The 17,253-nt window shown below is 45.5% G+C and overlaps 1 protein-coding gene across 4 annotated transcripts in view; it reads left to right on the top strand.

The window, feature by feature from the left end:
- Positions 1-17,253, top strand: part of EEFSEC (eukaryotic elongation factor, selenocysteine-tRNA specific) — a 286,027-nt gene that overhangs the window by 76,053 nt on the left and 192,721 nt on the right. Inside the window, exon 1 of one of the 4 annotated variants that reach the window (XM_033087206.1) lies at positions 6,419-6,466. The exons of the other annotated variants lie outside the window; for them this stretch is intronic. Coding sequence (XP_032943097.1) covers positions 6,448-6,466 — 19 coding nt within the window. The 5' untranslated portion in view covers positions 6,419-6,447. Of the gene's footprint in view, positions 1-6,418; positions 6,467-17,253 lie in introns of those variants that run through there. 4 annotated transcript variants of the gene reach the window in all.

The following is a 17,253-nucleotide window of genomic DNA, read 5'->3' as shown; positions in this document are numbered from 1 at the left end:
AAATAGAAGAATGAACTCTCATATAGCCATCATGCAGATTGAACAATTACTAAGACTTTGCCATGTTTGTTTCAACTGTTTTCCCTCTTTTTTCTGAAGTATTTTAAAACAAATTCATAAGATCTCAAGTCATTTTTCCCCTAATACTTATGCATATATTTCTAAAACAATAGACATTTTCTTGAATAACTCAATGTCATTATCACAACTAACAATACGTATTAATAATTCCTTGGTATCATCTAATACTCCATTATATTCAGAATTTCCCCAATTTTCTCAAAAAATATTCTCCCCTACTTTCTGCCTTCTCCCCCCTAAAAAAAGGCGAGAGGGACACGTGTGTCCCCAGGCCTTTGATAATGGTGAGGACCCTGAGGTTCTGAGAAGTGAATCGGCTTCCTCAGGGCAAATAGTAGGGTTGGGACACAAGCCCACGCCTCTCTTTCTGAGTTTTGTGTTTTATGCCCTATGCTTGGCTGCCTGGGACCGCTTACCCTGAGTAGGATGGAGCATCTAACGTCAGCCTAAAGCTTTGGCCCACGGATGTAGGGGCTGCCGCTGGCAGAGGCACACATGAGGATGAGTGCTGCCCCAGGAGGCCTCACCTGGCGCAGAGAAGTTTCTTCTCCAGAAGACAGAGCTGGTTGCTCTATCAAGTCCAGTCCGAGTCCTGGGCCAGTATGGTGTTCTGCTTTGGTTTTGTATCTGTTCTTAAGGACCTCCTCCTGGGGTAGGGACAGTGGTAAGGCCCCCTAAAATGAGGACCCCTGACTACTGGGAGCTCTCCAGAGTAATAGAGGAGCATGGGCTTTGGGATCTTGGCTCTGCCGCTCACTCACTGTGCTTTTGGTCCTGGGAATTGACATCTCTCGTTGAGCTTCTGTCTTTGGAAGATGGAATTACAGTGCTTATACTTTGCAGGCTTGTGAAGATTATGTGAACGAAGGTGTAAGTGTCCCCAGCACCATGCTGGTTGTTTGTAAATGGGAGCTTAATGCTGTTTCTCTCTGCCAAGGAGGAGGGTGGAGCACTGAGTCAGCACCAGTCGCTGCCCTCCTCTGACCTCCCCACCCTGAGGAAGACCTCACGCATCCCTTCTCTCTCTCTGGTGGCCAGGCATCCAACTTTACAGGGCTTTGGAGAGAAGAAGGGAGGGACTGGCCAGTACCTAGCACTTGCCCCATGTCCTGTCACTCTTTCACCTGGTCTGGTGTGAAGCCACTTTACAGACAGGGTGTTGGGCTGAGGGGGAAGTACCTCATCTTCTTCTCTGAGTGTTAAGGATTATTTCTCATTCTAAATTGAGAGACGCAGTTCATTGACACCAGAGGTTGGCAGAGGTTGTTCTGACTCTTGGGATATGCAGGAGGACAGGACAGAACCCTGCTTTGAATCAGGCAGGAGGAGTTCAGAGGGCCGTGGAAATGCTCTGTGCCAGTGAGTGTGCTCAGAACACAGAGGAAATGTTTGTGGTCCTTTTAGAGTGACTAGGGTAAACATTTATTTCACGTTGGAGGAAACAGGGCCCAGGAAGCTGGATGAAGTGAGACAGCCTGTACATGAGCCACGTAAAGGAGGGCATCAGAACCAGTTGGGCTAGAGGGGGCCTAATAAATTGTGTCCCTCACAAGGGACAGTGTTTTCTGTTCCTTGGGTGGGCCACATGTGCTGTACTCTTGAGAAGATTGGGAACAGCTGTCCTGTGTTGTTGTAGTTGAGTCATATCTGGTTCATAGGCCAGTGGTTGGCACCCTGGTCATTCTGTCCTTTTCCACAAAGCTCGAGGTGACTTCACACTCTCCCCAAAGGTCCTGGGGAACTGCATGCTCAGCATCCTCTGTGAGGCAAGGCGCTGGCAGCTGGGGCTTCCTGCTGTGATCTTTGCCCAGAATGGCCTCTGCCCTAAGCTTTCCGGCCTCCTCCCTGCCTCCAATTGCTGAATTCCCCTCTTGTGTGTTTGCTTAGAAGAAATTTCTTATCTTTGATGTACTCGACTGTGTTGAGGGACTTGACTGCAGGTCTGTGCATCTCCCTACCAGACTGTGAGCTCCTTGAGGGCAGGGACTGGGGCAGATTCATCTCTGAAGCCTGGGGTCCAGCCCAGAGGCAGCATTCACAAGTACAGAGTGGCACAGAATCAAACTTTTATTTCAGTGCCCGGATAGCTGTTTTGCAGGTACCGTAATGAGGCATTTGGGGAAATGGGGCGGGAGAGCCTCCAAAGAGGGCACACTTGCCTGGAATGCTGGCGTGGCCTGCCATCCATGCTCTCCCTGTGGTCACTTGCTCAGGGCTTGCATGGTGGGGCTCCACAGGGAAATGGTTTCCTGCTGCCTGTCTGAAATGTGACCTGCCATGCCTCCTGCAGTCCCCTCCGTCTCAATCCAGAAAAATGTCTAATTGTATCTTGAACTCATTTACATTGCCTGCTTCAATGGCCTCACTTGGCAGCTGAGGCCATATGCTAATTCCACCCTTTTCATGAAGGAATTCTGCTGATTTTACTTATTTTTTTATGGTAGATTTCCCCACCCCCTTTCCTTCTTTTTTTCTCCTGCTCCCCAGTAAACAGTTTCCTAAGTACCTTCTCTTTGGCTCTGTGACTGCAAATTCTGAACCATCCACTCGGTGGAGCTCTGGATAGGCCTTGCCCTTCCAGTACCTTCAGCTGGGGTTCATCAAGAATGCCCCACCTTGCTTTTTCTGCTTCAAGGAAGGGCTCTCTGTGGCCTGGGGACCCATTTCTACAATGCCTGTTTATGTCTGAGGTCACATCACAGCAACAACCATTGTTTCTTTAAAACAACCAGAGTGTGAGTCGACAGGAGTGGCCTTGGTTTTCCTGCCTCAAGCGCCTCGTTAAGGACGGAGCTCACCTCCACGATGGCAGAAGGGGTCTGGGGCCAGGGGCTGTACAGATCTGCGTCTGAGTCCCAGCATTGCCCTTGCCAGCAGTGTGGACGTGATTTCTTTACCACCCTGAGCCTCACTTTCTTAATCTGTACAGTAGACATGTAGGGATTTGCTTGTGGTCCTGCCAAGTGAACACAGCCTGGACCCTCTCTGCAGGCCCTGGGCCCCCTGATCTTCATGGCATGTGGTCCTGTGCTTGGCATGGTCACTTTGGTTGCTCAACTTTTCTTCCTCTCTTTCTGTTTCTAAACATGCACACATACCTTTTTGGAATGTACTAGGACATCAGCACTGAAGAACAGGGAAGAACCCATTAATTGCTAATGGAGGGGACATTTTCAGTTATTTAGAAGGCTGAGTCTGCTCTCTCCTAGTTCTTTTCATTCACTCCCTGAGTATTTATTAAGGACCTGCTCTGTGCTGCTGGACGTGAGGAACCTGTGGGGAAAAGCCCAGGTCCCTGGCCCAGTGTGTGAGGCTGCAGGGGAGGGAACCAGTGAATCCTAGATTAGGTGTGTCATAGGGCAGTGTGGGAACCGTGGGACCCCGAGGGAGGGCCACAGTTCAGACCAAGGAGAACTGGGGAAATACCAGGGAGAGTCAGGAGAAACACCTAAGCTGAAATTTGAAGGCTGAGGTACCAGGAGAAAGATCAGAATGGGAAGAGCGCTTCAGGCATATGTCTACATTCCAAAGTCCTCGGGTGGAAGAGATCATGGCTAGATGAGGAGGTGAGAAAAGTCAGTCCTGCCAAAGCATGGAGTGTGAGGAATGGGGAGTGGTAGATGAGGCTGGAGAGAGAAGGTGACGCAGTTGGGGGCCCAACCCCACGGCCCTTCTCTGTGTCCCTGGGTGGGAGCTCTGCTTGTCCACTCTCTTTTCCACACAGGGTAACGTAGCTTTCAGAGACCAGAGCTCTGGGCCAACAGTGCCTGCAGACAAGCTCTTTGATTCTTGGACATGTGATACAACCTCTCTATGCCTTGATGTGTTCCTCTGTAAAATGGGGGTATTGATGATACTACGGGCATCCTAGGATTGAATTAAATGAGTTAATGCACACAAAGCATTTAGAACAGTTGCTTAACTCATAGGAAGCACTCATTAATTATTGGCTATGAAGACAATGCTCATTTCTTGTGGAAAGGGCTTAACCAAGGACTCGGTGAGGACAGAACTCTGTCTGAGAGGAAATTCCAGCTTTGTGTCTCTGAGGTTTTCCTGCTTCATTCTTCCAGGAAAATTATTATCTTAGGTTATTATCAGGCTTTCTAGCTACCAGAAGTATTTTGAGATTCAGTGTGGAGATCCATGCTTGAAACTTGAGGAAGAAACCCCACCAGAGAGAAAATAACATGTCAGACACTGTTTGGAGCTTTTACATGCAACATCTCCTTCAATCCTCATGACAGTCCTGTGAAGTAGGCACTTTTTTTTGTCACTCCTGGTTTTACACAAAGTTGCTACAATGAGGGTCTCAGTCCAGTATGTTGCCGGGTGAGGGAGCCAGCACTGCTGCTTCGTCGGCCTGGAAGAGGCCAAGGCGAGAGAGAGAGAGAGAGCGAGAGAGCGAGAGAGCGAGAGAGAGAGAGAGAGAGAGAGAGAGAGAGAGAGAGAGAGATTCTCCTGTGGCCCAGCAGGGGCCAGGTCTGAGGTGAGGTTTGTCAGATCCCCAAGCCTATGGCCTCTGGTCTCCTCTGCTATAACGCTTGGGGGTGTGGTGACACCAGAGAGCCCACTGTCCTGTACCTGGAGGGTGAACCCTTCCTGGCATCTATCTTTTCCATTCCTATCAAGGCCAAAATGTCAAGTCATAGGGGCAAGAGGGCTTGGGACTATCAAACTGCCAGAGCTCAGCAGACTGGTCCTGAGTGCTTTTCTGATTCCAACAGGTACTGGCCAAAGAAGCTGGATGTTTATTCTGTTTCTTCCAACTTTCCTTTCTAGAGAAAACTCCCTCCAGAGACCTCACACTGTCCACTTTGGACCACGGACATGTTTTTTTTGGGCCATACAGTTTAAACATGTTTTTGAATTGGTTGTCAACATTTAAAAATTGGCAAATTTCATATAATAATACAGATATTTGGCTTCTCTTGAAAAATTGGAATATCTGGCAACTCCAGGCCCACATTCCTGTCTGGCAACATGGGCTGCAGCTGAGGAGAGACTGTTTCCTCAGCCTGGTGCAGGAGGTTTTGTTCCCTATAGTCTCACACCTTGTCTTGCTCCTAGCCCACCCCACTCGCGTCAGGTGCCCGCCCACTGGGCCCTGTAGGCTTTTATGTTTGTGAACACTGCTCACTGTCCCCATTTCAGGACAGGCCTTCGTCCACTGGTAGAATTTGTGAGAATGGGAACTCAGGTCCAAGAACACTGATAATTATCACTTCCATGATTAAGTATCTGCTGTGTGCTAAGCCTTGGGTTGTGAGGTTTGCATGTATGGTCTGTAAGCCCCACGCTGTCCTGTAAAGAATACATGATCCCCGTCTTGCAGATGGAGACACTGGGGCTCAGGTAGATAAAGCCCTGGGACCAAGTCTCACTAGGCATGCAGGTAGGAGAAGCGGAAGTGGCATCCAGTGTGTTCCCTGTGTGGCTCTCTCCCCGCACACCGGCCCTCGTTTTCATGGTGACTTGCACATCTGCAGGTATTTCTCCTCACACCTCTCCATAGGAAGGGAAGATGTGTGTGTCCTGAAACCCAGGGGCCAGCCAGCTCCTAGAAATGGAAAGACTCCTGGTGAGATTTCCTTCAGAGTTTCCTTTTGGCATCACAGGGTACTGTCGTCAAGAGAAATCCTCTTTGGTGCCACTTCCAGGGGAGGCCTGCTGGAACAAAGATGGGCCTCAGATCAGGCACATCCAGGTTCGGCTCCTGGCTCCACCATATTCTAGCTGTGGGAGTTGTATAGTCCTGAGTCGCACTGTCCCTTTCCTTCCCCTCCCCCCTCCTTCCCTCTTTCCTTTCCTGCCTCCCTCTCCTCTCCCCATTTCCCCCCTTTTCCCTTCCTCCCTACCGTCCATCCTTTCTTCTCTAACCTCCTCTCTGTCACTTAGTGAGCTCTTACTGTGTACTGAACACTGTTTGTAGCTCTTCTGAGCCTCAGATTTCTCATACATAAATGGACTGTTGCCTGCCACGGTGGCCAGCAAAGTTTAGACCCTTGATAATGGGCGGCCACTCTTGTGAACCATGAGAATTTCTTCATTTTCACAATGGAAATCACATTGACAGGGCCCTCGAGTTACAGAGTTTTAGTGAAAAGTATTGACTTAAGTAGCGTTTTCCCCAAGGCACCTCGATAAAAGCGTTGGGAAGAACTGGGAGGACGTTGACTCGCATGTGTCCCTGTAATGTCCGGCCCTTCTGTTCCTATGGATCAGGTACCTTCTTTGTTCCAAGCACTGTGTTAGGTGCATCACCTAACTTCCTAAAAGGTTAGTACTGGTTTTCACTAACTACTTCACTAACCCCCTTCTCCATTTTCTAGATCAAGAAACAGACCCAGAGCGTTTAGGTGTTTTATGAAAAACACAACAGCTGGTAAGTGGAGCAGAGATTCAGACTCGAGCCGATCCTCCCCAAAGCTTGTGCTCTTTACTGGACCCAGAATGTCCAGCGACAATGTAACAAAGATTCAGGAATTCTCTGTCCCCCTGTAAAGTCCTGTTCCTGGTTGATCGGCAAATCCTATAGTTTATTTGGTACTGCTGGGGAGTGCTCCCTGGTGCCATTTGGAGATTCTGAGCCATCCTCTTGTGTCCACCCCTGGCTGAGGGAACTGTGAGGGACGGGGTAGTCCACAGACAGGGTCTCTTTCCTAGCTGAGGTGTGTGTTTGGGACTCTCAGACATCACTGACTGTGAAGTTTGCTTAGGTCGCTCGCTCTAGGATGGGTTTTCTTAATAACTTAGGTTCCCCTGTCCACCTCTTACTGTTTTGTCCAGAAGAAGTTCTTGCATCCATATTTGGTGATTTGTTTCTGTTTCCCTCCCCCACTCCTGAGGTATCTGCCAAAATCCTGTATAATTTGTATCATCTCCCAAGCTGTTACAGTATATGATATGAGGGCCCAGGATAATTTAGTTATTTTTGAAAAAAAGATTCTTAGCAAAAGTAAAAAAGGGGGAAGTTTTTATATGCGCTACATGAAATAGACAATATTTCCTGAAACAGGAGATATGAACCTCAAAGAATTTAAAATAAAACATTCATTTTATTATTTTTTTAAAGAAGGAAAATGAGAAAAAAAAAGAATAGTCAGTCTTTTTATCCTAAGTACAGATGAAATTGATTAAACCTTAAAGACTGGCCTCCGCACACCCGGTTTATTAATTGAAGAATTTCCTCTTACCCAGAATGGGAAGTTCACATTAAAATTGAGCTTGCCCCTGAGTGGCAGTGACACTTGAGAACTGAACATTTTCCACAATCCTATTTTCTCTTCGGTGCTAGAGGAAATCCTAAAATGGTTAAAAAGTGGAGGGGGGAGGGGGGTTGAGAGGACAGAGCAGAAACCATACATTTTAAGGAAGCCTTCTTTCATTTCCTTGTAAAGCATGAAATCAAATTACAGCTCATGGCCCACAATTATTTTATTTCTACATTTCAAATTCCATTTTCTGCTCCTTTTCACTGCTCTTGAACAGGAGTAGTACTGTTGTGCAAAGTCAGCTAAAAAGATTACCCCAGATAGACTATGACACAGTAGCTTAAAGAAGCAAAAGGCAAACAGCCTGGTGAGGTTGACAGCCTGTGGCCCTGTGGAGCCACCATCTGACTCTACCTGGACAAGCGACAGTGGTGGCCTCTACCTACTTTGGCTCTGTGACCTTGGGAGGCATGGACCCCCTCTGCTCTTCCTGTGATGCCTGGGCCTGCCTGGCTTCTCTCCTGAGGAGGGCGCTGGGAGTGGTGTTTACCCCAGTGCCTCCTAAGGGTGGGCCACACGTCTGTGAGGAGGGGTGGTGTCTGGCGAATAATACTGCTGCTTGACAGGCTTAGAAGGTCATGCCTCTGAATTCTCATCCAATCTCCCATTTTGTGGAAAACAAAGACGCAGTTTAATGCTAATAAGTCTTTTACTGGCTCTTGCTGATCCCTTTTTAACGGAGAGCAGGCCTCAGGCTGGGAGCTTCAGCAGGCAGCCTGTGTCCAGTTAGCATTTAATCACGTTGTTTCACATTGTTTTGTCTTTATCTTTTATCTTTACAGTTAACTTCTTATGAAAATTTTAACATATTTACTTTGGTGTAAAGTTCTTTATAGTATAAATGTATTTGGGTTCAAAAAATAACTTGATTGAAGTGTACGTGAGTAAGTACTAGTAAAGGTACTGTCCATGGGTATGGCAGCAGTCACAAGGTGGTGTAGGGACGGGCACCTGGGTTAATTTATACTCCCTTCCTGAGGCAGGACGCACTGTTCTAAAGACTTCTTTAATCCTGTCTCCAGTTATCCATCCACACCTTTACTAACCGTGCCTCTCAGGAAATTCTCTTTTACATCTGCCTGAGCTCCTTTGTCCATCAGACAGGAATGTCTGGTCTCAACCTCTGAATGTGGGCAGCTCCTTCACGTCCTCTGCTCTGGGCCTCATGGTGCACAAGGTTCATGGGCTCTGGCGACAGCACGGGTTTGGCTAGGTTTGAATTCAGACCTACAGTCTGCTAGCTGTGTGACTGTGGGAGGGTCACTTCAAATCTCTCCAAGTCTTGGTTTCTTCATCTGTGAATAATAATAAATACCTTCTTACTGGGCTGTTGTCAAGATAATTGAAATAGTGTGCATGGTGCATTCTTAATTCTCAAGACTCGCAACAAATGTTAATTCTCTTTTCACCTTTCCCCACTCCCCGACTGCGTAGTCATCTTTTTTTTTTCATTTTGAAATAATTTCAAACTTACGGAAAAGTTACAGTACTACAAAAAATGCCCATATACCCTTCACTCGTTAGTTACCTTAATGACCTCAAGTGTGTTGTCTGGTTTTGGTGCATGCAGACTTAGGAGTCGCTTTCTAGCAAGCCTGTCCGTGGCTGACTGTGGTGTGACGACAAGTCTAATCACTTCATTGGTCTTACAGAAGGAAGAAACGTGATTAACAGAATATCTTCATGACTTCTAAACAGATATTATTGGGTGTCTACGTCCATCTCTCTTCTGCCAGCAGCATTGGATTGTCATAACTTGTAGGATCAAATCTAACCTCTTCACAGTTTCCTAACAAGAGATGCACACAGAGAATGGCGCCTGAGACAGTTTTATGCGTGTGCGCAGGTATGGCATTAAGGGAGGTTAACCACAATAAGGAAGTTATTCCCTCTTCAGGGTTCTTTAAATCCTCTAATTCTGTTAAGGGGAAGGTCTTTGGTGCCCGGAACTTTAATACTTCTCTTAACATTTCGAGCTCTGGTGTCTGGCTAGAATTTAGTAGCAATGTTTTATTTTTCTTGTACTTTTGAAAAAATTCTTTTACTTATGGTAAATAATACTGGTTTTCCAGTGATGTAAAGCTTCACTTTAAAAAATAAAAAGCTTTTGAATTAGTAATGTATGTACATGGTTCAAAACTTAAAAGGTTAGGCAGGAAGAAGTGGATCTTCCTTGCACCCTGCTCTGCTTACTTAGTTTACTTCCCTAGTCAAACTGCTATGACCAGTTTCTTGTAAAAATTCCAAGGACAGTGATCTCAAGCATATGTTTTCTTGTGCAAAATCTGTAGGAACGGCAGTATACTGTGCACACTCTTTTGGCAAGAGTTCCACGCAGGGAATGTAGAGCCACAGTGTGCTTTTTAGTAGCTATGTAATATTCTGTTATGTTGATAAACTGAAACGTAGGTAACTAACTGCTTCCCTCTTGACCGGCAGTCAGGCTGGCCCCAGATGATTGCTGTTGCAAACAAGGTGCAGTGATGTCCTTGTATGTGCCTCCTTTGCATATGGGATGTGGCTGGGTCACAGGGTGTGTTTGCACCTTTGATGGCTATTGCCAGAATGGCTTCCAAAAGAGGTTTTGCCAGGATATGTCCCAAGTGGACAGGATTGTCCATCTCCGCACACCCTTCGTGGCAGGGGTTACCCAGTGTTTTGAGGGATGACATGGCCCCTGGAGCTGCACAGCTTGACTTTGAATCCTAATCCCTTACCCCAATCCTTTGATCTTGTTTCCTCGTCTCTACATGGGGATCATTCTACAGGGCTGCGTGGAGGGTTCCCAGAATCTGTGTGTAATCTGCAGGGCCTGGTAGGGCAAGGATTTATGCTCATCAGCTCCTTTTATCATGGTCGGGATTATTTTGTCAGCCCAGTAGGTGAAAACTAGAATCTCAGTGTAGTTTCTTTTCAATTCGTGTTTTTCTTGTTATTGGTGAGGTAGGGCATCTTACGTCTGAGCTATTTGTATTTCTTTTCTTTGCTTTTCTTTGTATTTCTTTCTACTTTCTGTCTGACTTCTCTCCAGCTACCCTGGCCTCCTTGCTGATTGTCTGACACCCCGACATCCTGTAGTGTCTTTGCACTGGCCCCTCCTTCTGCTGGAATGCTCTGGTTAACTGCCATCATCTCTCCTCTGAGTCCTGGCTCCAATGGCTGGCTCCTCACTGAGGCCCATCCTGACAGCACTATTTAAAATTGCAACCCACCTGCCTCCCATACGTTCCTGAGCCTTCTTTTCCTGCTCTGTTTTTCTCCAGGACACTTATCATCTTCTCACCTTCGGTGAAATTCACATATTATGTGTATTGTGTGCTTTTGGCCTAACCTCACTGGCTGGTGAGCCCCACTTGTAAGGGGTAAGGGGCTGTTACCTGTTCTCATCACTGGGGTCCTGGCAAGGAGGAGGGGCTCAGTGAATGTGTTGAGTGAGACCCCTCTGTTGATACTGTTTCTGTTTTTGAATGGATTGTTGCTTTTTTTATTATCAATTTGAAGAAGTTTTTTTAAATACTAAGGGAAGTAGTCCTTTGTGGTTAGTGTACATTTTAAGCTTCTTTTCACCAGTCATCTTTGGCCTTTATCATTTTCTTTCTATGCAGAAATGTTTGATTTTTATGTTGTTAAATTTGTCCATCTTTTTCTTTTTTCGCGTCTCTGGGTTTTGTATCTTGCCTAGGTGTTTTTTACTTTTAAGATTACAAAAATGCTGTTGTGTTTTCTTCCAATACTTTTCCAGTTTTATATTTTTATGTTTAAAACTTTTATTCATTTGGAATTTATTTAGGTGTAATGTGTAAGGAAGAGATCCAATTATAGTTTCATCTAGGCAGCTACCCACTGTCTCTGTGTCACTGTTGTGTGATTTCCCCCATTTATAGATGTGGACAGTGAGGCTCAAAGAAGGAAGTTTACCCAGGATTTCGCAGCCAGAAAACCTCATTCTGCACCACTACCTTCTCTCAGCTCTGTAGGTGTTTTGCTATTAAGTCTCTAGCATTTATTGTGATTTGGCTTTTCTTCCTTTTGGTGGGGGTTCAGCACCTATTTGTCAGCTGTTTTGTCCATGGCTGTTTATTTTTTAACTTGGTCTCATACTTGGGCTTTCTTTCTTGTATCCCCTGTTCCTACACTACTAACATTGTTCCCACTGTTCTCCTGGGATTCTTTTTTTTAAAATTTATTACGGTGACATTCCTTAATAAGATTATATAAGTTTCCAGTGTATAATTCTGTGTGATATCATCAGTATATGGCATTGTGTGCTCATCACACAACGTTTATTTTCATTCCGTCACCATGTATGTGACCCCCTTTACCTCTCCAACCTCCCCGCTTCCCCTTGCCCTCTGGTAACCACCATACTGTTGTCTGCATAAGACGGTTTTTTGTTTTGTTTGTTCATTTATTGCTTTCTGTTTTATATCCCACATATGAATGAAATCATATAGTTCTTGTGCTTTTCTGTCTGACTTATTTTGGTATGATATTCTCAAGATCCATCCATGTTGTCACAAATGGCAGTATTTCTTTCTCTTTTTTTATTATTGGTTTCAGGTGTACAAAACAACATAATGATTAGACATGTACACCCCTCACAAAGTGATAACCCCCTAAGTCTACCACCCCTCTGACATTGTACATAGCTATTACAACACCATTCCCTATGCTGTACTTTACATCCCCTGACTACATATACATTTAATTACAGTTGACATTCAGTATTATTTTATATTAGTTTCAACTGCACAGAGCAGTTGTTAGGCATTTATATAATCTATGAAGTGATCCCCCAGTAAGTCCAGTACCCGTCTGACACCCTACGTAGTCTTTACAATATTATTGATTATATCCCCCATACTGTATTTCACATCCCTGTGAGTATTTTGAGACTACCAGTTTGTACTTCCTAATCCTTTTCCCGTCTCACCCATCCCCCAAACTCTGTCCCATCTACCAACCGTCAGTTTTTCTCTCTGTATCTGTGAGTCTATTTCTGTTTTGTTTGCTCATCTATTCTATTCTTTAGGTTCCACATATAAGGGAGATCATATGGTATTTGTCTTTCTCAGCAAATAGCAGTATTTTATCTTTTCTTATGGCTGAGTAATATTTCTTTGTGTATATATATATACCACATCTTCTTTATCTAGTCATCTATCGAAGGACACTTGGGTTTTCATATCTTGGCTACTGTGAAAACTGCTGCAATGAACATAGGGGTACATATATCTTTATGAATAAATGTTTTCAATTTTTTTGGGTAGATACCCAGAAGGGGGATTGGTCATATGGTCATATGGTAGTTCTATTCTTAATTGTTTGAGGAACCTCCACACTGTTTTGCATAGTGGTTATACCAGTTTACATTCCCTCCAGCAGTGTATGAGGGTTCCTTTACCTCCATATCCTCTCTACACTTATTTCTTGTCTTATTGATGATGGCCATTCTGACAGATATGAGGTGGTATCTCATTGTGGTTGTGATTTGCATTTCCTTAATAGCTAGTGAAGTTGAGCATCTTTTCATGTATCTGTTGGCTGTTTATATGTTTTCTTGGGAAAAGTGTCCAGATCCTCTGCCCTTTTTTTAATTGGATCGTTTGTTTTTTGTTATTGTTGTTGAGTTGTATAAGTTTTTTATTTTTTGGATATTAACCCCTTATTGGAGTTATTGTTTACAAATATTTTCTCCCATTCACTTGGTTGCCTTTTTGCTTTGTTGATGGTTCATTTTGCTGTACAGAAGTTTTTAGTTTGATATGGTGCCGTTCATTTATTTTTGCTTTTGCTTCCCTTGCCTTTGGGATCAAGTTCATAAAATCCCCTCTGAAACCAAGGTGCATAAGTTTAGTACATTTTGTTTTCTTCTATGTATTTAAGTGTTTCAGGTCTTATATCTAGGTCTTTGATCCATTTTGTGTTAATTTTTGTATATGGTATCAAATAGTAGTGCAGTTTCATTCTTTTGCATGTGGCTTTCCAATTTTCCTCCTGGGTTTCCTTAGGTGGTGATAAATGCCCCTTTTGCTCCTTTCTGAAGGACAGTACCTCTAGTTTTGGATGGACACTGGCGGTTTGCTTTTGCTCCTTGTCTGGTCTCCTCCTCCTTCCCATCAATGATGCTGCAGAGTCCCCGTGAGACTCAGGAGGCAGCTGGCAATAGAAAAAGCAGAAATTTTGAAGTCAGACAGCCCTGGGTTCTAGCCCTGCCTCTGCTGTTTACTATTGTATGACCAGGCCTCAGATTTCTCTTCATTAAAATGGAAGAGTCTCCTCCACAGGGAGTTGTGGTGATGGTCAGAGTTAACACACGTCAAATAGAAGTCAGAAGCTCATATGCAATCCAGAGCCAGGCTGGTAGTATAAATGCCAGGATATCAGGTAATAGGGATCGTGGGGACCAGGGTAAAATGGGGAGTATATTGCTGTTCTCAAGGTAGCTGCTCTTCAGCCATGACAGGTGCAGGCTCAGTACTGTCACATCTGCTCAGTCAGAAAGATTTTTATGTGCCCTCTCGAATTGTAAGTGTTGGCAGTATGTTCATATTCTCAGAGGCACCGTGCTGGCTAAGCAACACCCTTTTCCAAGCCTGCGCATCTTTAAGTGTCAGTTTGCAACCAGTGATGTGAAGTCCCAAGCCCAGGGCTTGGCATCAGGTCAGCTCTCAATCCCTGGTGGCTGTTGCTCTGAGAGTGGCTGCATCTTTTGGGTTTATTTTTGGTAAAGCAGCATGCTGGTTCCACCGGTTGCTAGGTCAGTTCCACTCCCGATTATTACTGCAATATTTGGAATGCCTGGAATATGTTCTTCTGGTCCATTTGGTAGTGTGGCATTTCATTTACCTAGAAAATAGGAAGCTGGGGTTTTGTTGTTAATGCGTCCTGGGACGTTGACGACTTAGGGAAGATGTACAGTCCTGCCTGCCCAGGTTCTCCTGTTCAAGTATCTCCTGGCTGGTCTGGTGGAATACGAGCCCACCTTTGTGGAGGAGCCCACCTTTGCAGGCCAGGTTAAAACAATTAGGATTTCCTGCCCATCGGTGGACACAGTGCTCCAGGCTATTGGCTGGCACTCACCAAAGACACCTGTGGGAAGCTCATGGATACCACTGGATTTGGGGGGGCGGATTGTTGGTTTTTGCCCTATTGCCACTAATATTCTTTCTCCTCTTCCTCCTGTAAAGGGTATGGGGCCTTTGTGTATAAATGAATCATAGGGAAGGAGACGGCAACTTTGGGGGCTCTTCCTATTCTGGTCATTGTGATACAAATACTGATTCTGATAGTGCACTTAGTATGTGCCAAGTGCGGTGCTGGCACTTGCCTTGTTCCTTAAGGTGTTGTCTCTGGCATCAGCATTCTATAGAGGAGGAATCCAGGCTCCAAAAGGTGAACAGATACACTTGTCTGAGGCTGCACCGCTGGCAGGAGTGGAGCTGTGTCTTGACTGGGAGCCTGGCCTGTCCTGCTTCCCTGCCTCCCCATGTGCCTGCTGGGGCACCGGAGGTAGGCTTCCTGAGCTGCTGCCATTCCCCTCTCCATGGGGTCCTTTGCTCACATGCCCCAGAGCAAAATCTACCATCCCACTGGGCTGTCTCCTATCTTTGTATCTGAGATTCCAACAAGGTCAATAGAAATCTAAATGGAGTTATTGTCCCTGTTTTACAGATGAGGAACTGGAGCTCAGAAAGGGTAAATAGTATTATGAAACTGTCTTCCCTCTGAAGCTGTTTATGAAAATGACTGTCTGGTAAGAATGAGCGTTGAGCCTCTTCCAGAGCCTCTTCCAGTCACCGGGGCCTACTATGGCCTCCTGGCCCCCCACTAGAGGGTCTGGGCCTGACTAGGGCATCCAGCCTGTTGAACTCATAGCACATCCTGCAGGGGATGAAGTGACCTTGGCAGTTGTGTAGCAGCACGGGGCAGCGTGAATGTTTGACGTCAGGTGTGGGAGGCGGGGGTGTGGAGAAGGGCTAGCGGGCAGTGTGTGCAAGTCAGACACATTGCCTTGCCAGGTGGGCCAGGGCCTGACCACTCCCCTGTTCTTCCTCCTCCCCCACCCCCCACTCTGTCAGTTGCCTCAATTCTTTGTCCACGTGTGTTTTTCTGGGGCTGCCTGGACTAGTGGGAGTACCTGGGCCCTGAACACTGAGGCTGAGCCAGAGCTGAGAGCTTGGCTGAGCACCAACAGCCATCAGTGCAGCTCTCATTTATTGAGGGCCTGGCGGTTTGTGATTCCCTCCCAAACCTTTTGCAGTGCTCACCTTTGTTTATACTCTAATTTACAGATGAGGAAATTCAGCCCCTGGGAGGGCTGTGATTTGGACGCCTGGCTGGGGGCCCCCAAGCCCTGGTCTCACCTCTTCCTACTTGGCCCTTAGCTCCCGCCTGCAAAATGACCCTGTTTGCTAAGCCCCTTCTGTTTTCAGATCCTTTGATTCTGTGCTGAGGAGGGTGGGATGGACATGCGTGGTGCACAGACCGTCTCCTGAACCGGTAGGAATTTGAGAGGGAAACTCCAGGGTCACCCTACTTTGGGAAAAGTATCAGAGGGAGGAAAACTAAAATGCCCAAAACCAATACACACCTGATTGGATTCTCCTTAAAGGGCAGAATGGTCCCAGTGTGATGGAAATCTTGACACCTCATGGCAGACAGTCAGAGTCAGGATAGCTAAGCCCATTGGAGTCTGACCAGTGCTGGGTTCTCACCCTAGCTGGACGGTTTGGGGCAAGTTATTTAACCTGCCTGAGCCTTGGTCTTCTTGCCCATAAAATGGGGAGACAAGCAGTACACTGAATAAGTGAATATAGATGGCAGCACTCATGACTGCACCTGGGTTTACAGAGCTGTAGTAACTCCTTCCACTGGGCTCTGAGGAGCTGCACTCTGACGGTGACCCCTGATACCTGCTCTGCTGTCTTGTAGCACCCACAGGTGTGGGCACACATGCCCCTGCACACATACAGAGTGAATGTTCCACTCTGGGCACAACATCGCTGCTCAGGGATGCAGGGTGCTGTGGTAGAAAGACGTCGGTGGCCCGGCTTCACATCGCTCCCACTGCGTCCTTGCTCCTTGACCTCAATTTGGTTACTTCACCTCTCTGAGCCTCTGTTTTCTTGTCTGCGGTACCCATATCATAGAGTTGAGATGCAGTTAAAATGAGATGAAGAAGCACAGAACACCACAGTGCATGCCACCGCAGCAGGAGTAATAGAAGGAAAAACAATCCTAGCGGCTAACGTTGTTGAGGATTTCCTGTGTCTGAGGTGCTGTTCTAAACCCTTTCCACATGTTAAATCATTTAACCCCACAGCAATCCCCTGACTCAGTCCGTCATTGTCCTCCTTATACAGATGAGGAAGCTGAGGAACACGGAGATTTGATGTGTTTAGCAAGTGGTCGTAATGATAGTGGAATATAAATCGCCACTGCAGTTTTATGTTGTTGATAACAGTGTATTTGTATCATTTATTGAATATTTAATAAGTCACCAGTTAAAAATACATTTTTCTTTATTTTAATTTTAATATTTCTCCTTCTGAGAATGCACATGATTTTTGATTAAAAAAAATCAAATTTTGATCAACTGTCTGATTTTGTGGTTTCTAAAATGTTTAAAGTTTTACGTTCTGCTTCTCCAGCTGAAACTTTTTTTCTGAACACACTTTATTTCTTCAGTCCCAGAAGGAAAATTACATCTCACAGATAAATTATACTTGTTAAATACTGACCTTTGTAAGTTTTTATTTTTGAAATGATTAAGATATATACTGTACAGAATTGGAAATTGTGATTTTTAAAAGTACTGAGAAACTTTAACCCTGTTTTAATTATTCTGCAAACCTTTAAAGGAGTCTATATCAGTACAACCAGATGAAAAGCTCTG

The sequence above is a fragment of the Rhinolophus ferrumequinum genome, chromosome 19 (assembly GCF_004115265.2).
Source record: "Rhinolophus ferrumequinum isolate MPI-CBG mRhiFer1 chromosome 19, mRhiFer1_v1.p, whole genome shotgun sequence".
NCBI lineage: Eukaryota > Metazoa > Chordata > Mammalia > Chiroptera > Rhinolophidae > Rhinolophus > Rhinolophus ferrumequinum.
The sequence above is the reverse complement of the archived record's forward strand: the minus strand, read 5'-3'. Positions and strand labels throughout refer to the sequence as shown.